A 21,473-nucleotide genomic window follows, 5' to 3' on the forward strand; every position below is an offset into this window, starting at 1 on the left:
ACAGGAATCATCTGTCACTGCTGCTGCTGCAGCTACCACTGCTACAGTCGCAACCACCACCACTACCACCCCAAACACGAGCAACAGCATTCCGAATGGGCTGGAGTCTGGGTACTCGAGCCTGAACAGTCCAGCAAGCAGCAGTAGCCAGTCGCCGGTTCATCTTCAGCCTCACCCCAACTCAACCAGCACAAACAACAGCACTCCGAACAGCAGCACTAACGGCAGCACTGCTGCAGCAGGCAGCGCCAACAGCAACAACACTGCCAGTGTTCCCCCTCCCCCAGTAGCCGTCAGCTCCAACAATACCATTCAACTGAATGGCATCAGAATGAAAACTGAACCTGTTGAAAACAATATAGCCAATGGTGTGCAACCAAATGGTATCATGGATAGCAACATAATGACACCAAATGGCATTTCAAACGGTATCATAGCCAACGGTATTGCCAGCAATGGTGTTGTCAGCAGTGCGGCTGATATCATCCCAGCAAATATGCTCAACACAACTGCCAATGGGCTCCCAAATGGGATCCATGAGGGCTGTACTGAAAGGATCTCTACTGGCACGAGTAACAACAAGGACACAAGCCCCTCGTCCTTTGTGATGCCTGAGACACCCAATTCTACCTCATCTGCAGCCCCTACTCCCCAGACACCATCACACTTTGATGAATCGCAATCGGTCATCAAAGCGGAGCCTAAGTTTTCCCCGTGTCAGATTGGAAGTCAGGGCATACCTAAATTTTTACTCGATAAGATTGTCGAGGAAGGCCGACAGGAGCCATCGGAACCTCGAAAGAAACTAATCGAGCAAGTCACTGTAACTATTGTTGATGCCCACATGATGACATGTCGGGTGACACATGATGCAGTTTTGGAAGCCTACCAGAGATGGGAAGAGAACAAGACTGAAATCACTGCGGTAAGTCATCTTTTTCTCATTTTATGCTCATTCTATCTTTTGCTTAGCAAGTTGATTGCAAATAAAACACATGGTTACTATTATTATTTGTAGTCATTAGCAGTTCTCACACAGGCCATCATCAGAGATTACTCAGTGACAACAACACAACCGGTGGTGTTCCCTGAAGTCTGAGTAACAACAAGTCTTCCCATATTTCCAGTACTCTCCATTTCTCTTGATAACCTTTGCAAATAAATTTGAATCATCGCAGCAGCTACTTACCATTGATTTCTCACTGGTAATGATAATTGTCCTTCACTGGAATTTGGGTGGCAATAAGCCTCCCCAAAGTCCTGGTCCTCTTCACACTCATGTAGTGGAGGTCTTATTAGTGGTTTCTCTCTTCGGTCTTACCATCCTCCTTGACCCTTATTATTATTTTTATATTGTAAATCTAATACATAAAGTAAAGTCAGTCTATTTTTTTTTGGGGGGGGGGGTTCATGATTATAAACTATTCTATTGTAGTTTGCTTGAATCATTGTGCATTGTTTGCAAGAAGTTGCATTTATTTTTTTCAAAGCAATGCCAATACATTTTTTAAATACCCCATTTGCTATAAGGCAAAGATAAATAGATGAAATGACAATATTGAGGAATTTAATATTCGGTTCTTCAGTATTGTCATTTCATCTATTTACTTTTGCATTCTATCAAATGATGTCTTTAAAATAAATTGCATTTTTATCATCTTTAAAAATAAAATACTTCCATATTTGTTTTTGTTTAACCATAAACTTTTAATTTTGAGTATGCTCTTTAAAAATTTGCATTCCAATTAAATTTGTCAATTATAAATTTAATCCATTCAAAATTTTATTTTTCATTGTTGAATATTTATACAATGGAAAAGAGCTTTTCTATAGAAAAAAAAATGTACCAATATCACCACTCATAAAGAACCAGAAAACAAATTTAGTAACAGACTTTTTTCGTGATTTATTTGTGTTATTAGTTGATATTTCAATTGCTTTGATTGGCTAATTGGCATAGATTTGATCAATCATTGTATTTGTTCCAAATTACAGAATTAATAGTGACAGATAAATTTCTTAGTTTTTAATTTAAAAAAAAAGAAAGTTTTTTTTCTGATGCTTTTAGTATTCTAAATTAGTTTTATAACAATTAGTTCAATTAATTTTGTAATTATCAAACAATACTTTAATAATTACATTTAATTTTTAAAATCTTATTAAAGAAAATGAAAGTAATGACTTTCAGGCAATGCCGGATAGGTACAGCTAGTATTTGCTAAATAAATCCAAATCCTGATTGTTCCAAATATTAGGTATATTTTTTTTTTTTTTTTTTTTATAACATTTTATCTGTAGAAATTTTTTAAGATAATCTAGTGAAAATGGAAAAAAAAAAAGATTGAAACATAACTAGACTTCAATGGTCTGAATAAAAATGCTCAACATTGTGGTGTTATCTGTAAACAAAATGAAAGGCTTATCTGTGTTGCTCCATGTGAAAGAAGAGAGACAAAATGGCCAACTCATTTATGCACTTGGAGTGCATGATGGGAGTGAGCAGGTCATTAAGGCAGATTTGGAGGAAGGAGAGAGGTGTGCTTTTGTGTTGGATGAGCACTTTTAACCAGCCCACTCTTCCGTAGAGCACGAACATTTTATCTAATCACTAATTGTATCTATCTGGTGTTGCCCCAGAGTTTTTTTTTTTGTTGTTTTTGTTTTGCATTATTTTTATTAATACTTTTAAGTTGAAATTAAAAAGAAGAAAAAAGCTGTTAAATGTATAAATTAGAAACTAAAAGGTTGTAAATCAGTAAATAAACTAATAATGAGGTAGTGTTGATTGCTACGTGAATGTAGAGAGGAGGAAATCAGTTATATATTGTTTGGTATGTGAGAAGGTGATAAAGAAGTTCGTACTAATTATACATTCGTCCTTTTATATGTAATAGTGAATTTTTTTTAACTCTGATCATTTCATTGCATTAAATGTTGTTTGTTTTTTTTTTTGTTTTTTTTTGTCAATAGGATTTCTTTAATGCTTGAGTATTTCACACTATTCCATTTCTTTTTTTCAATAAATAAGTAATTGTAAATAAAAAAAAATAATCTGTTAGTCGCATAGTGGTGAGAAACGCACACACATAAGCATGAGAAGTGATCACACAATTTTATCAATTTAGAGATTGCTGGTTTCTGTTCCAGTGTCATGTTCCTTTTTATTGAAGACACAAAGTATCCAGAAAATTGGCTAATTTTTGTAAAAACAAAAAAGAAAAAGTTTTTAGAAGAGGAAAATCTTATGACTTACTTTAGGCAAAATTAATTCCGCAAACAGAATGGTATTGAACCATTTTTATGTCTCCTTACAAAGATTAAATTCAAGACATGATGTAACTAAATCTTGCATTTAGAATCCTTATTCCAATTTTGATCCAAATCAACCACATGATTTTGATTCTAGAAAATGTCTCAAATTTAAGTCTTAAGCTTGAGAGGTTTGGAGAAGAAATTTAAATCCAGGGAATCTTTGATTGTTGTCTCATGATTATAAATTAAATTCAATACAGATTTTAAATATTTGGATTTTCAAATGGGAGGTTGTGCTTTCATTATGGACCCCCCTCCCCCATGTCTCTCTAGAAACTTTTTAAAATACTTCAAAGAAACTGCAAAAAATTTGAGGAATATTTATAAATTAATATTTAGTACTTATGGTCAAAATTCTACAAAAATCAGATGTATCTGAAGTTTTTGCATGGGGCTTCCTGCCCCCTTTGTACGAAACTGAATTAAACTAAATTTATCCCATATTATCCTTATATTAATTATGTTCCAAAATTTATAATGTAGGAGTGACTCCTGTACATAGATATATCTAAAACATCTTCACATACCTTTATATATATATATATATATATATATATATATATATATATATATGATGTAGGTAATAAGTTGTAACAATGTTTTATTTTTATTTTCCAGTCTTTACAGACTCAAGAGAGTGCCTCTGAACATATGTGGGGACAGTTCCTCTCTAATATGGTGCCTGAAATCACAAATGTTGTCAAATTTTGTAAACGTCTCCCAGGTAAGAATTTCTTATTTTGAAGAATGTCTTCAAGTAATGTCAATACTGATATCTAAATACTACAAAAGCCTTTATTGCTTGCTTGTAACTGTGCACACAATTCATCTGTACATGAATGTTTTAGATAGGGGCTGGGGAATGATAGGAATAATTGAAAAGGGATGTAAAAATATTAATATATATCTTCTTGAAAATGGGCTTTACTTTATTTTTTTTAAGTTATGAAAAGTTACCATCCATCATTAATGACATCATCCGTTTTTATGTAAATATTTTTTTGTAAAAGCTTAAGTATCAATAATGAGAGCTTGAGAGCTAATTATGACTTTTCAACTTTGTCCTTTAAAACTTCTAAGTGACAATCTTTTTTTTTTTTCTTTTTTGTATTTCGGTTCACCCCTAAATAAGGCATTTTGTCACTGAAGCAAGAGGGGTTACTGTGAATTAGGAGGCTAGATTTATAGCAGAGGGAGGTCCTAAGTGAGTAGTTATGCAGCAAGATGTTTGTTTACTTTACATTTATTTTTATGTGCTGATTCAGTCATGGAAACAGAGTAGGGAGGGAATTCTGAAGATTAAGTGGTTTGAGAAAAGAAGCAATTAGAATAGAAAGTAAAAGGATGGGATGTTACTCTTTCTTGAGTTTGCCAGGAGTATTTATGCTGATCAATAATACAAGTGTAGTACATCAAAGCATGTTCTGTGGAAGTACTGGCAAAATAAGCACAAAAATGCAACACTGTAGTGGTGGGACTGAAGGTTGAATGTTCAAACCTTACTGCAAGCGATGCTAACTAAAATTTTTAACAAATACTAAGTTTTCTAGCTGGTTATGGCTAACAGAGTAAGAATAATCTACTCTCATGGATTAAATCAAGGGCTCAGTTTGAAAATTCTATATGGATTACTTTAAAGTGATGAAATGTTCAATTTCTTTGCAAAAAAAAAAAAAAAAAAATTGTTGCAACTTGTACAGGCATCATGCATCTGTTGAAAGAAATATAAGCAAACTCTTCGATATCAATATACTATTAAATAGTTATTGGGGTTTTGAAGTTTGTGTGCTTGTATGCAAATACTAACATGATTGGTTGACAAAAAAGGAATAGGCAGAGTACATATTACTATGGCAGTAGTTTTTACAGTGTCAATACCTGAGTTTGTATCTCATGTAAGTTAGAAGAATTTTTAAAAATCTTAACCTGTGTTTTATAAATTTAAAGAAATTCGCATAACATAAACTTTACATAGTTACGTAAATGTTTTTTTTTAAACTAGGTGACATTTGTGTGTGTATGTGTATATATATATATATATATATATATATATATATATATATATATATATATATAAAAGTAGACATACAAAGTATTAGGTGTTAGTTAAAAACAAATTTTTGCTTAAAAACATAATTTCTGTTTTTTGTAAATAAAAACAATACCTGAATATATTCAGCATCATTACTTACTTTTTCAAACAAATATTAAGTAACATTCTTTTCCATGAAATTTCACACAAATATTTTTCTTCATACTAACTACTTTTTCTGTTTAAGACTCCCAAAATTCATACCAATAATTCATGGCATATTAGATAGAGTACTAAGTAAAATTCAGTTCTAAGTGACACTCTTCTGGAAGACTAAGCTTGTTTCCTTCAATAATTACAAGAAACCTTCTCGACCACCAATAGCAGATACATTAAGATATATTACCTGAGATTACTTTCAAACTCCCCAGCTTAACATTCACAGGGAGCATGAGTTGGAACAGATACATTAAGAGCATTGCCAGGGCCACTTTGAGAAAGCTAGGCTCTCTCTACCATCCCCAAAAGCTACTTACGCCTGAAAGTATCTTGTACATCTATAAGGCCACCATTTGCCCATGTATGGAGTATGTTGTCACATTTGGGCTGGTGCATCTGCTACTAGTCTCTCACTCCTGGACAGGGTTCAAAAAAGAGATGCCAACCTGATAGGTTCCGAGCTGTCATCTAAGCTTTAACCTCTGTCGCATCGACGAAATATTGCATCCCTCTGCCTGTTCTGTAAGCATTTTAATGGTGAATGCTCCGACAAACTGAAAACACTTGTACCCCCTTGATGTAAATACTTATGACAAACCCGACACGGAGCAAGATCCCACCCCTACACAGTAGAGGTACCTAGATGTAAAAAAGCCTTCTACTCCAATAGTTTCTTCCCCAGAACTGCTAGACTTTGGAACTCCCTTTTAAGATTCTGCTTTCCCAACCGTACTGACATGCAAAAGTTGAAGTGCAATGTGAACTGACATCTTGCTGTTCAACTCCCTACATAATATCCCTGCAACTTATGTTCCCGATAGTAGCCCCCTACATCAGAGTGGCATTGTGCCTTGTTTTGGATAAAAATGGGATTTAAAAAAAAAAATTGAAGGCTCAATCCTCAATGCAGCTGATACAAAGAGTACAACTGTGAATTACTTAAGACTTCTACCTCTACTTCTATGGCTGACGGCACAAGACTATGCTATCTCCGTGCGTTAAATAAAGAGTTCCATTCAAAATTACATGAACAAAGCTTCTTTCTTAGAACTGCACGCCTGTGGAATTGTCTTCCGTTTTCCTGCTTTCCGGCTGACTACAATATGGTTGTGTTCAAGTCTAAGGTAAATAAGTTCTTGATGAGCCGTTCCATATAAGTTATTAAATTTACCAAATTTTCATTACTAATGATTACTATATTGACCAACTTCTACTGTACACTCTTTAACCCTTATCCTTGAGTGGCCTCTGGGCCTTGATAACGTGGTGATGCCTTTGTAAAAAAAAAAAAAAAAAAAAAAAAAACATACAGATTTCCGAGTTCTACAAGATACATTTGAAGAAGACCAGAGATTACATATGAGAGCAATAATCTGAAAAATCCAAATAATAAGAAACCCTTTTTTATATATATATATATATATATATATATATATATATATATATATATAATTGAGTAGATTTTTTTTTTTTAATGCATAAAATTAAAGAAATAAAAATTCAGCCTATAGTTGAAATAATATGGCGCAATATTTTAGTTCATTTAAAAAGAAATTTATTTTACTTTTTTTTTTCTTTGCAGGTTTTTCAGAGATTGATCAAGAGGACCAAATCAAATTAATCAAACAAGGAACGTTTGAGGTCATGCTGGCAAGGTTCTGCATGTTGGTCAACCATGACAACTACACCATGTTTGATCCAGACATGAAAATGCAATGCCCTAGGTAAAAATTAATCTCTGCTAAAAACATTTCACAAAACTAGTTCGAATAAGCTTAGTTTTTTTTAAATCAGTTATGCTGTGTTAATTTTATTTTTAAATAAAATTTTGAAAGTTAAAATTATTAGTATCAGTTCATCATTAAATTATTAATTGAAGCAAATTGCTTTAATGCAATTATTTTTTTTAAGATAATGCTATTTTAATACCTATTTATAAAATAATTGGATGTAAATACGAGGTTCCAAAATTTTCAATCTTTTAAGAAATGGGAATTTTCTAACAATTTTAAAACCAAAAATTATTTTCTATTCAACAGTTTAAATACTCTCAAATTCCTTTCAAATATCCAAATTTTAAAATGGCTCACTTATTTATGATGTTGTAACACTTCAGAATTTGATAGACTTTTTGAAGCATTTAAATGATGGAAAGAAATAATTTCTAGCAAAAGTCAAATATCTGGTTCCTTTGTGACCAATGAAATACATCAATTTTACAATAATCCTTCCCAAAATGCATCTCATCTTTGAGCTAGAGGTGCATGCCAGTTTACATTTTTTTTTTTTTTCCAATGATTTTGAAACTTGATTTTATTTATTACATGTTTCTTTTTAATTAACTATTACAAATGAATGATTAATTAATTTTAATTTTTAAAAATTTTACAAATCAGGCTTACTTTTATTTACAAACATACAATATCTGATCAAATATTTTTGTGAATAAATTTAGTCAGTCATTCGATTTTTTATCCAATAATTTTTTTCTAAATCTACAGCATTTTTATTTATTTTCTGATACCCAAAGCAAAAAATATAAATGTGCAAATAGTGGTCTCTCTTAGATAGATTTCTCCTAATATTTTGTTTATAAAACTAACCGATTTTGCTTTCTGGTTGGCCACATGTCATTTAAATATCAAATCAGAGTATATAGTATTGGTTACAAGTGAAAACCACATCTAGCCAGTGGAAAACAAAAGGTGTTTTAATTATCCATGGTTGTTTTATTTCTTGGTGTTTTTTTTTCTTTTTCTATACATTAACCCTAAACATATTTTAAACTAAAGATAGAGAAACATAATGGCAACATGACAAGTAGAACAAAATATATAAAACAATTGGAAAATGAAGAGAAAAGCATACTAAACTTTTGTAACTCTCTGGCATTGAAGTTACACATGATCAATCAATGATCCTGGAATTTGCCTACAAGAACAGAATAGCTTGTTTTTGTAAGCAAAATATCAGGGCCTACTGATTCAAAGGATACTTGCAACAAATAAGTTGTAACTGGGTTTTTTTTTTTTTTTTGTGCAACTTTACTATAGTGTGTCTTTAAAAATGCATTTCAGAGAAAAAACATGTACTTACATGTCCTGCTGAAATTAGTATAAATTTCAAAGATTATGAAAAATGGTCCAGTAGAAATATGATTATAAGTAAAAACAATTTTTCAAAGTTGCAAGTTCACTGTAAATTAACCCTTTAGATGCTTGAAATCAAGGGGAGATAACTGCTTTCAAGTCTGCCATCTTGCATATTCACACTTTTTTTTTCCCCAAAAAATTAGCTCAAGCACGTCTTCTACTGAACGAGGTTTCATAAATTTTGGAATTTATGCTAATTTAAATTTGACATGTAAGTATGTAATGTTTTTCTTTGAAATGCCTTTGTTTCAAAATACATGATTGGATTGGACGACACTATGGTAAAGTTGCTCCTTTTTTTGTTTGTTTGTTTTTTTTTTTAATTAATTTACTGCTTCATCTTGGCTTTCAAACCGATCCAATTTTACTGTTCTAAATTCCTTTACAATCTTAATTGTTGCTTTAATAGACACAGAATCTCTTTTACAATAAGATACATCCTGGGGAGGTGTTGCTCAGAGCACCTTTTTCTTGTCTACAAAGTACAAAAACATCTATACAATGTAGTGAGGGATGATTTCTTGTGTTCTTTAGAGCACTTTTCTCACAGAAGTGATGTTGCTAGTCTTTTTTTACTCTGTTGTTATTTCCATGGAAAGTGCTCGACTGAGCTCCAATCTCTGGTTCCTTCTTGTAAAACTATCACAGTAAGAACACCTTATTACCGCAACTACAAAGGACTTTTCTTTCATGTGACTAAAAGCAAATGGAATTTCCATGAACATAGTTTTTCCCCCCAGAGTACCTACTTTGTGGATCACATTACCACAGGACTACTTCCCTGAGACTACATCCAATGTTGACAAATACTTTTCATAAACCATCCCCATAAGTAATTGATCCTTGTTGATTGTATTAATCATTTTCAGTCCTCTCATAATATTCTTCATCTTCAAACCATCTGTCTCATTATCCCGTATCCTCAAGTTTTTGGCTTTGATAAGTGGTGGTTCATAATAAAAAATAAAAAGATTTTTATTAAATATTTTGTTTGGCCACCCTAAGCATTTATTTCAACCATTTCATTATATCTCTAATATCAGTAACGATTCTTAACTCTTGGAAATATATATATGTATATTGTACACTCTTTCAGAGAAATAATCCGAGCCATGCCACTGGGGAAGTTCCTTGAGGAGTTTTTTTCTATGGCAGAAACCTTCAACCCCTTGAAGCTTACAGATGGCGAAATTGGGCTCTTTACAGCAGTCTTGATCATATGTCCAGGTAAGAACATAAATAACGTGTCTCACATTCTTGGCCTTTCGGAAGTTCAACTTAAATATTAAGTTGCTTGTTTTTAGTTCTAAACAAACCAGAAAACAGTGGGCAATCTAAAAAAAATGTTTAAATGTTTGGAAGGGTCTTCCTAAGCAATTTAGTTTTTGCACTCCCCATTATATTCCAAAAAATTTGCACGCACACACACACATACACACACATCTTTATGGGAAAAATACGCTTATTCAATTATATTATACCCTTAATTTATACCAATCCTTTAATTTATGAAGCCCAATGTAACTAGATAGCATATACAAATAAATGACAAAAGGTCTATATTCCAAATTTCAAAATGTTTACCATCTTACCGTTTATTTCTTTCAGCATGTTACATATAGCACAGTGTTTGAAGCAAACTACATTTTATTAAGTGAATCCTGATATCAAGTATTGCTTACTAATTTATTTTATGTACATTTTCAGATCGTCAAAATCTTTCTGGAGTAAAAGCTATTTCTAAAATACAAGGTCTCTTTTTACAAGCCTTGTACAATGAAATAAAGCACACCCATGAAGGTAAGTGGAATCTATAATTAAAACTTATATTAATTTATTGAACTTCATGTGTTTAACATTTATGTTTTGACAAAAATTTCACTTGTACAGAATTTCTTCTATATTAACAAACAAACAAAAAATTATGATGTATGTACCTGTGACAAATTAAAAATATCATGTTCCAAAAGTCATGTAACTTGATCCAATAGCTTATTTTTAAATAAGAAAATTAAATTCTATAATTTTGAGAAGGGGGGGGGGAGCAAAGGCAGATAACTCAACAATAATTAAAATTTAAATTATAATGCCTATGAATTCCGGTTAATTACTTAAAAATTATTTTATTTATGAAAATACAATTACTTGATCAATTTACATAATTGTAGAAAATGATATTTTTGTTTTGTCATACATCATGCAGCTTTTCGTTTACTTTTGTTATTTAATATAAGTGGAATTCTAGACAAGAACCAAAATATGAAACATTAAATTCCGCATTCTATGTTAATCATGTATGAGTGATGTACAAGACATAAAAATCAAAGACAACCAAAGTATTTCGTATTATTTGGATTCTTCAGACTACCTTTCATATCTTGAGTGTTATTTGCACATTTTGATCAATGTCTGCAAGGACCTGTGGCACAGTAGATAGAGTACTTGATAAAATTAAATTGTAAAATTTACACTCCTGGAGGTTGAAAATTGAATCCCTAGTGCTGACGACCCAAAAATACAATTGCGAATACCTTAGAACTTCTACCCAATCATGGCTGATAGAACATAGCCTGGATTAAATAAAGGGTTCCATTAGAAATTCCATAAAGATTCCAGAGTTCAACAGAAAGATACACCTGAAGAAGGTCAGAGGTTACATCATCTAAAACGTTGTGCAAATAACTTTCAAGATGAGAACAGTAGTCCAAAGAATCCAAATAATATAAATAATCAATCCTTATCTAAAAAAATTCAGAATCGTAAAACCAAAGTATTTATTTACTAAAACTGTTGTCAAAGAAGTCAATGTTATTTATATCAAACCTGGTGTGCACATATTAGAATCTCACGGATTATGCAGCACAAAAAGTTTTGTGAAGTTGATATAGTTATTCTGCATCATTAATTCATTTGGTATAAATATAATTCTACCCTATGCGACGAAGGCCATCAACTCCCCATATTTCCTCCTATAACACAGAACAAGCTAGGTAACATACAAATATCCGTGCATGAGGTCGCCAAGCTAATAAAGAACCTAGATTCCAGTAAAGCAACTGGCCCTGATGGCATCCCAATTATAGTGTTAAAAAAGCTTCAACCAAAACTTGCTCCCATACTTACGAAACTATTTAAGCGCTGCCTTAGGGAGAAGTACTTTCCGACTCCCTGGAAGACCTCATCAGTTTGCCCTGTATTTAAGAATCCAGGTGATAAGTCATCTCCCTCTCAGTACAGACCAATAACTCTCCTGTGTGTTATGAGTAAGTTGCTGGAATCCATATTAAATAGAGAAATAGTCAACCACCTCAGCAGGAATAACCTTCTTAGTGACACACAATATGGTTTCTGCTCTGCAAGATCTACCGCAGATGTGCTGACGGTTATATTCCACAGGATTAGTGAATCTCTTGACAAAGGCTTCCTTTCTAGGGCAATTGCTCTTGACATATCAAAGGCCTTCGACAAGGTATGGCATAAGGGTCTACTTCACAAGATTTCCAGCTACGGTATAACTGGAAATGTTTTCTCAATCATTAAGTCATTTCTCTCCGATAGGCTCATAAGAGTAGTGGTAGATGGACAAAATGGCATCAATTGTGATGGATGGCTCTCATCTGGGTGAGGCCCCGTGTTTTGACAAGCTTCTGGGTTTGACCTTTACTCCTGATCTGAAATGGAACACGTACATCAAGTCTGTTGCCAAGGTCGCTGGAAAGATGGTGGGATCCTTCTACCGCTCCAGAAGATATCTCACTACTGATGCAATTCTCTATCTATATAAAAGCCAAATACGTCCAAGGATGGAATACTGTTGCCATATCTGGGCAGGATCTGCTAAAAACAGCCTATCCTGCCTTGACAGAGTACAAAATAGACTTTGTGGCTTAGTGGGGGATGCCCTTTTCTCTACCCTGCAACCTCTCTCCCACAGAAGAGACGTTGTGAGCCTGTCCTTGTTTTATCGTTATTTCCATGGCAGATGCTCGTCTGAACTCCAATCTCTTGTCCCCCCTCGCCAATCTTTCACGAAAAACACCCGTCTAGCTGAATCCACTGTGAAAAATTTCCCCCACTCTATATCTGTGCCTAAATCAAAACGCGGATTCCATGAACAAAGCTTCTTTCTTAGAACTGCACGCCTGTGGAACTCTGTTCCGTCTGCCTGCTTTCCTCCGGACTACAACTTGGATGTCTTCAAGTCCAATGTTAACAAATTCCTAATGAACCGCCCCCTTAAGTAAACATTTCAGCAAATCTCCTCACTAACGTAATGTACTTGCAATAACCCTTATCCCTGAGTGGCTTCCGGGTCTTGATAAGTAGTGATCATTGTGTAAAAAAAAAAAAAAATTCATTCACAAATATCTAGTATTCTAAAATATTTAAATTTGATCACATAAAAGCAAGTATAGTTGACAGGTCTGAACTGAACTCACACGCCTGGTCTTATTTAACTACTTGATCAAAGTTGGAGTTAGTCATAGAAGGGCTACCCCTCCCTTCTCCAATCACTTTGATTTTAAGTTCTCCATCTTTCAAAAACTATAATTGATCTCCCAACAACAAGAGGGTGGACCTGTAAATTCACCCTTGTCCGTCCATTCATTCATTTGTTTGTCCGCACTTTTTTCAATAACTACATCTTGGAATATTTTGAAGATTTGCACAAACATTAAACATGATATGAATAAAAAAAAAAGTAACAAAACGGATTTTCCGGGAAAATTCCGGTTACCCCAACCCTGGGATGCCTTTCGGGTTAAAATGGTTAAAATTGACACTTTTGTGTTTATTTAAAAAGATTGATGCCTTGGAATTTTATAAAACTTTCTGGAAAGTTGTAACTAACTGATTTTTATATAATTTTGTGTGTCTTTTAGAGCTAATAAAAACACTCCATTTTTTTTTTTTTTTCTTTTTTTAGACTATTGTACCATATTTGTCCAAAATTTTCTGTGTATGACTATAAATTTTGTATGGTGCTAAACCCAAATTTAATTATGTTGAAGGCTTGGGGACTTTTGGGGCTAAATGGGGCTAAATTAGTCATTTCTTTTTTGCATGATGCAGAACTCAAATTTACATATGTTAGGACCTAAAACTGCACCATTTGTTCATTTTCACCAGGATTTGACATCTCCTGAGGACTTTTGGGGCTAAATGGGGGTGAGGGCAAATGCTGAACTTAGTCATTTTTTATGCCTTGTTCACTGTGAACTCACAGGGGACCATGCATGCTTCACTTGTTTTTCATAACATCAAACTTTCTGATAACAAAATTTAAACATAGTAAACAACGTAAAAAAAAAATATGAATGTCATTCAACCGAATGTTCCTGACTTGCTACACATTTTAGCAAACGTTTCACAAATGATTGCTTTCGTTTTCTAAATTCTGTAAATACAGAATTATTCTCAAAGTTTCTTAAATAAATGATTTTATTAATTATTGATCAATCATTTCTAGTTTTCTCTTGAAAAGTTTATTTTTTAAGAACACCCCCCCAACACACACACACACAAGAAAAAAAAAATCAGGAAGTATTACTTTGCCATAAAAATAATGATTTTAACATGCTCTTATCTTGTATACATCAAGGGATACTACAACTTGCTGTTGCAACAAATAAGTTGTAGCTGTTCTTTTTTTTTGTTTGTTTGTTTCTTCAGATTATTGATGCACCAGTGTTATTAAAAAAAAAAAAGTGCATCGAGCAACAAATTTGTTTGGGTGGATAATTTTATAGTGATTTTTAAAGTGATTTTTTTTTTATTTTTCATATGTAATACCTTTTAAAAGTGATTTTTTCTTTTTTTCTCTTTAATGATAAAATGAAGTTTAAAAAAGGAGAAAAAGAATGATTTTATTCTAATGGTGTCTTACATGAATGCTGTTGAAATTTCTTAACTGAAATCCAAATAACTCAATAAACACATAACCCAAACAATTCTTGAAAAGTTTGTTACCTATATACAAAAACAAAACAAAACACGGCATGTGAAGCTAAGATGCCGGAAGAAAAATGATTCAATTATACAGTGAAACAAATTTTTATTTTGTTGTGTAAGTTTTGTTATTATCAGAAATATTTTGATCCTATTAAAATGTTTCAACAGATTATGAATTTTTGAAGGCTCTTTGTGTGTGTAAATATATATATTGACCATTGTCTTATTGATATCAATTGTTTTTAATCTCAGAATGAAAACATTTTAAAGTATGAAAACTAATATTGATTTCTCTACTGACATCAAAAATGTTTTGAAATCTTTATATTCCAATTTCTCTGTGATGACTTGCAATATGTCAAAGTAAGTTTTAAATCTGTTTTTTTTTCTCCGTTAAATTAATATTTAAATTTTTGTTTTCTTTTTAATGCGATTTTAAATTAAAATAAATTCTTTTTATCTTTTTCAGACTATGATATCTTGTTTGAAAGCCTTATCCGAACAATTCCAATGTTCCGTGAATTCAACCATCAACACTCAGTGTCACTCAACAACATCCGCATGAAGTCAACAAAGAGTCGATTTGATTTTCCTGATCTTCACAAAGAAGTGTTTGATTTCAGAATGTAATAATTGCATATAAAAAAAATGAAGGACAATTCATGAAACAATTTTTTTTGTTGTTGTTTTGAAAAAGAAAATGAAAAAGAAGCTGAATGGGGGGGATTTTAACAAAATCAAAGAAACAAAAATTTACAAAAAAAAAAAAATGGAGGGAAAAAAACATGAAAACTGCCAAAATCTTGTACACCTTGTCTGTGACTTGTGCTGAAAACTGATGGCCAAGTCAAAGGAGAAGGATTCAGGAGAAATAAGGCTCATTAAGACTAATTTGATTGAGTGAAAATCTAGACAGACGAACAGATTTAACTTGACCAGCAAGATGGCTGGCTTCATTGTTGAACAAAAAAAAGAAAAAAGAAAAAGTTATATATAACTTTTTTCTTTTTAAAGAACTTTTTTATTTTCTTGTCACCATTTCTTAATTTTTTTTTTTTTTTTTTTTACTAGTAATCATGTTTACATGTACAGAAAAGACCTAATTACACATCCAACACTAGAAGACCACATACACACACATCCAAACTGACATAAACAAACACCCTTACCATCTTCAGGTTATTGATGCACCAGTGTTATTAAGAAAAAAAAAAAGAAGTGCATCGAGCAACAAATTTGTTTGGGTGGATAATTTTATAGTGATTTTTTTTTTTTTTTTTTCATATGTAATACCTTTTAGAAGTGATTGTTATGGAGGAAGAGGAGAAAAGCTTTTTTTTCTTCTTTTTTTCTCTTTAATGATAAAATGAAGTTTAAAAAAGGAGAAAAAGAATGATTTTATTCTAATGGTGTCTTGCATGAATGCTGTTGAAATTTCTTAACTGAAATCCAAATAACTCAATAAACACATAACCCAAACAATTCTTGAAGAGTTTCTTACCTATATACAAAAACAAAACAAAGCAGAAAAAAAACCCAGCTGAACAGCTAAAACTTAGCTCTGTTCAGATCTGGTTAATTTCTACCTAGGAATAAGTATTTAGATTTAATAATTGCAATAGTTAGATTTAAGGAATAATTTTCATCTATAAAAAAAAAAAATAATTTGAGTTCATATGATTCTATGTTTATTATTATTAATTTTTTTTTAAATAAATGTGCGTGTGTACACTAGCACGTAAAATGTTTTTTAATGATACAAATGAGTCTTAGTCTATATGCTGTGAATATTTTGGTAAAAATCCGTGTATGTATGTGTGTAGCCATACATATGTGGATATCGTGTATACTCACATAACGACAATGTAATTATGATTGTGTGCAGGTGTACATGTATTTTTGTACTTGATTCAACTGACATCACATATTATGTATGAGAGAGAGGGGATGAATGGATGGATGGAGCACTGCAACAATGTTTTTTATTTCTGCAAGGAAACCAACAAAGGTGTATTTGCCCAAACTCTTGTCCTCCTCAATAATTTTATTCCAAAAAAAAAAGAAAAAAAAGGAAACCAACAAAAATAGTTTCAACACAAAGAAATCATGGGAAACAATTTCCAAAGTGAACTTATTTCGCTGCTGTTTTTTTTTTTTTTTTTTTTTTTTTTTTCCTCATTTATTTTTTGGTGTTTGTTTATTTTATTTTTACTTTTTGATTTAAAATTTTAACTTTATGTGTTAACATTTTTAGCCTATCAAAAAGATTTTATCACACTTACCTACCATATGTGTATACGACTATACTTACATTGACACACCAGTTCCCGTAACATCACCTAAGCAACATTTTATCTGGTGAATACTTGGATGGGTAACCATTTTGGAATATCAGGTGCTGTATGTAAAACCCAGTTTTCGTGGTCTTGCAGGTCGAGGGCCGGCTACCAATACAAATACAATGGATAGTCCAGGACTGTTTGTGGTAATCTGTACCAACCAGACACTGGCTGACGATGACAGATCGATTTCAGAATATATAAGTTGTGTATTGAGATGCATAATTTATGAATAGTTTTTTTTAATAATATAAATATAAACTTGTTTCTTGGAGCTCTTTTGTTCAGCATCTCATCTGGAGACGATTGTTGGAAACAATAAGTTAATGAACCACAACAAAATGAAAGAGAAAAATAAGGATAATGAAAAAAAAAAAAAAGTTCACAGGAACATATTGAAAATATTAAGTATCCCTGTGAAAAGGTTCATCTTCTGATGAGATTATTCAGCGAAAGTGCTACAAATGACAAGATTCCCATTTAAATTATTTTAAAATACATAGAAATTTTAAATCTTTAAAGTTAATTTACAGCTAAAAATTATTTAAATAAAATTTTATGTAAATTCTTTAAAAAAAATTTCATTTAAGATATTAAGTTCAAATTTGCAAAATTAAAAGTTCAATATCAGCTGAAGAAACAGAGCTTTATATATATATATATATATATGTATAGTAATTTATAAAATATATATGGCGATTAAGCTACACTGAATATTCCACGATTCATCCACTCTAGGATTCGAATCCTAGTGGATGAAACGCGGAATATTCAGTGTAGCTTAATCGCCATATATATTTTATAAATTACTAACTAGCTCTACCTACATATTGAGCACTTTTGAAGTAAATACTTAAAGTTTACGCATAAATTTATACTTTCGTATATTAATCTTATGTGAGTAAATGAAGTAGTTATATATATATATATATATATATATCAAAATGAAATATCATGTTGAGATCGTTTACAATTTTCCTGCAAAAGTTTTCTTTTGTCAATTAAAATGTTCAAATGGATTCAACTAACAAAATCTTTTAAAAAGTTAATTAAAAAATTAATCATGGATTTTAAATTTGATAGTTTATAATAAGGAAAATTTTATGAGTTTTCCTGACAAGAAATTTTTAGTTAATTTTTCGAGTGTTCATATTTTTTATAAAATAAAAAATTTGAATGATAAAAATAATCTGCAGAGGTGTAATGTTAACAGACATCTTGCTGCTCAACTCCTTGTTAGGCACAATCCCAAGTACTAGTCTTATGTTCCAAGGGACAATAAGCCTTGTTTAGAGTGAAAAAGGAGTAAAATAAAAAATAAAAAACGTAATTTAAAAAGTTTCTTTGTAAAAATATAAATTCTAAAATAAATTAATTTCAATATAATTGTAAAAAAAAAATCTTGATGTGGTATTTTATTTTTATTAGATAAACAACTTATATGCGTGTGTGTATGTGTGACAAAAGTCTATATTCCAAATTTCAAGATGTTGATCATCTTTTTCTTTAAGTACATTGAAATGCACAATTCTTGACAACACCTGTTTTGTAGTGCAGAATCATTCATGCAATTAATGTCAATTTTTGAATTTATTCCACCCTTAACTCATCAGAAGTAAAGAAATTTATCAACTTTAAAAGAAAATAACGGAATATTACACAATCTGAAAATTGGGAAAAAATTTGCAGTTATTTTTCAATGTGTTATGCCATCTTGAAATTTGGGATATAGACTTTTGTCATTTATTTGTATATGCTCTGTAGCTACATTGAGCTTCATAAATTAAAGGACTGGTATAAATAAAAGGTGAAATATAATTGAATAAACATATTTCCCCATAAACACACACACACACATGTATGTGTGTGGTTGTGATGAGTTTTCTCTTTTTCAAATATTGGTAAGCTACTGTATAGAAAAACTAATTAGCAATCTCTGGTGTTGGGAGGTAATACAATTTTTCTTTTCTGATTTATGTTTTAAATTCATTGTTAGTATTAAGATTACATCTATTAATTCATAACAAAAGTTCCTTTCTTTCATTTTTACAATATCTTAGATTGAAAGAAAGGATATCAAATATAAGAAAGAAAGAAAACTTTATTTTTCCCCTCCTCCTTCCTACCTTTTCTCATTTTGATAATTGCTGTCTCTCATTAGTCATGTCTAATTATCTGCCCCTTCCACCTCTCTCTCTCTCTCTCTCTGAAATACAATTGGAGCACAGTCAGCATTATCAATAAACATGACTATTACATTTTGTCTCATTGCAAGAGCCTTAAACACATTATTACCACTATTATTGTTAATTTTGATTCTTTGCTGACATTTTGGTCAGCCATGTTTTTTTTGTTTTTTATTTTTAGAATAATAAAAAAAATCATTTGTGTTTTTTTTTTTTAACAAAAAAAAAAAACAAAAAGAAAAAACATCCAGTTGTTATTTTTATTTCTAACTCATTTTTTTAAATTTTTTTCAAGTTAGCATGAAAATTAATTTTAATATTTTAAAACAAAACATGGCTACACTGTTCTCTCTTGCTCTCACTGTTTCATTTTCTGTATTAATAATCTTTTTTAATATTTGCTCAATTGAGAAACAAAATATATATCTCATTGGATTTTTCTGGCCTCATATTTTAGATATATCTCAAGTGATAGTTATTTTGCAAGGATCATGAGAAAATATGGAAACGGTTCAAGTGATATGATGTCACATTAAACCCTCCCTCATACACACATGCCAGAGTGAAGAATATTATTCATCGTTTTAATATTTGCTGATATTTATTATCAATATTAACTATTGGAGTAATATCATTTCTGTATTTTATTTTTCTTTTATTTAAGTCTTGATTTAATTTTTTCCTTTTTATATATCTTTCTTTAACCTTGAAAATAAACTATTACTTTTGTTGAATATTACTAAAACATTTTTTTTTTTTTTTAATAACTTGAAACCATGCATTTTTGTCAGATTTTACTGATTGATCTTTAAGTTTACGGATGGAAGTCAAATGTGATATTTCTTAAATCATTACCATTTTTTTTTTTTTTTAATCCTTTTTAAGCTTTTAAAATCTTGGAACTAAATTTCTAATAAAATAAAAATAAAAAAAAAAAAAGGTGTTTCAAATTAAAAAAAAAAAAAAAATGGCCGGAGATTAAGGTTTTTGTCTGTTTTGTCAGTAACCACTTTATTACTTACAGATTTCTAAACTATTTTTTTTATCGGCTTTTCTTGATTTATAAATTTGTGATCATCAAGCGGGTTTTAATCCTAACTGCATTTTGTCGATATCCTGAGGAGAATAAATTATCAAGAGAGATCAACTTTTATTAAATGAAAATAAATTAATATAATTCAATCAGTGATACCATTAATATTTTCCTAAGGTATTGTGATAGATTTTTTTTTTCTACTGATTAATTCTGGCTGGATCACCTGGAGTAGTGAGTATGATGCTGAAAGAACCAAAACACTGATTCCAGGAACATCACTGATAATTCATGTGTATAAATCGGCTGTATTATTATTGCTAAATGAGTTTTAGTTAAATTAAAAAAAGGTAATTTTATAGAATCATTCCTGTCTTTAATTGGATGTGTGTGTGTGTTTTTTTTTTTTTTGTTTTTTTTTGTAGTTTTATGGGTTTTTAAAGTGCCCTGAGAACGATTTTAATGTAAGGGGAACATGTCTTTCATTAAACCCAGAACTAAGTCTATGTGATTGATTTAAATAACATTTGTTATGAAAAAATGCATAGGAAAAAAGAAAAAGAAAAAAAAAACGGTTCAGCAATGAGAGTGATTCTATAAAAACAAAAACTACTGACAAAAAACATACTTCAAAGTTTTAGTTTAGTAGGAAAGTATTAAACTAGAAAAAAGAATTCTATTTTAGTAATTTAAAGAAAGTAATACAATGTGGAGGTATGATGGATTGACACAAACTGAAGCCAATTAATGCATAATATATATAAAATTTGAAAACCTGAAAATGTTGAGAAATTATTTTTTATTTAATTTTTTTTTTTTTTTGTGTTATTAAATTCCAAATTTTCGCCAATAACATGGCTTTATCAAGGAGATCAGTCTGATTGAGTTTTTTTTTTTTTTTTTTTCTTCATAATGATGTAATGAGGAGTCGTAGCCTCCCGAAGAGAAAATATGTCCTGTTTCGGTAACTGTTCAAATCCGTGTGTTGTCGCTCGGTTTAGGCACGAGATTTTAGCAATTTAACGTCACACACTTTAGAAAACATTTTTTTTTTTTTTAATGAATTTAAATAAGAAAATGTGAAAACCTGGAAATGTTGAGAAATGGTCAAATCATTTTTTTTATTTAATTTTTTTTTTTTTTTTTTTTTTTTGGTGTTATCAAATTCTGAATTTTCGTCAATAACATGGCTTCCTTGATAAAGCCATGTTATTGGCAAAAATTCAGAATTTAATAACACCCAAAAAA

The 21,473-nt window shown here is 31.0% G+C and overlaps 1 protein-coding gene across 5 annotated transcripts in view; it reads left to right on the forward strand.

The window, feature by feature from the left end:
• The window catches only part of LOC145297558 (uncharacterized), a 653,359-nt gene extending 636,617 nt beyond the window's left edge, over positions 1-16,742 (forward strand). For all 5 annotated transcript variants that reach the window (XM_080143565.1, XM_080143566.1, XM_080143564.1 and 2 more), the window contains 6 exons: positions 1-925; positions 3,931-4,036; positions 7,146-7,287; positions 9,812-9,942; positions 10,423-10,515; positions 15,137-16,742. The exon at positions 1-925 is cut by the window's left edge and continues 241 nt beyond it. In XM_080143565.1, the coding sequence (XP_079999691.1) occupies positions 1-925; positions 3,931-4,036; positions 7,146-7,287; positions 9,812-9,942; positions 10,423-10,515; positions 15,137-15,297 (1,558 nt within the window). In that variant the 3' untranslated portion in view covers positions 15,298-16,742. The remainder of the gene's footprint in view (positions 926-3,930; positions 4,037-7,145; positions 7,288-9,811; positions 9,943-10,422; positions 10,516-15,136) is intronic.
• The last annotated feature ends 4,731 nt before the right edge of the window (positions 16,743-21,473 follow it).

This window comes from Euprymna scolopes, chromosome 18 (genome assembly GCF_053919585.1).
Source record: "Euprymna scolopes isolate OS-2025 chromosome 18, ASM5391958v1, whole genome shotgun sequence".
Lineage (NCBI taxonomy): Eukaryota > Metazoa > Mollusca > Cephalopoda > Sepiida > Sepiolidae > Euprymna > Euprymna scolopes.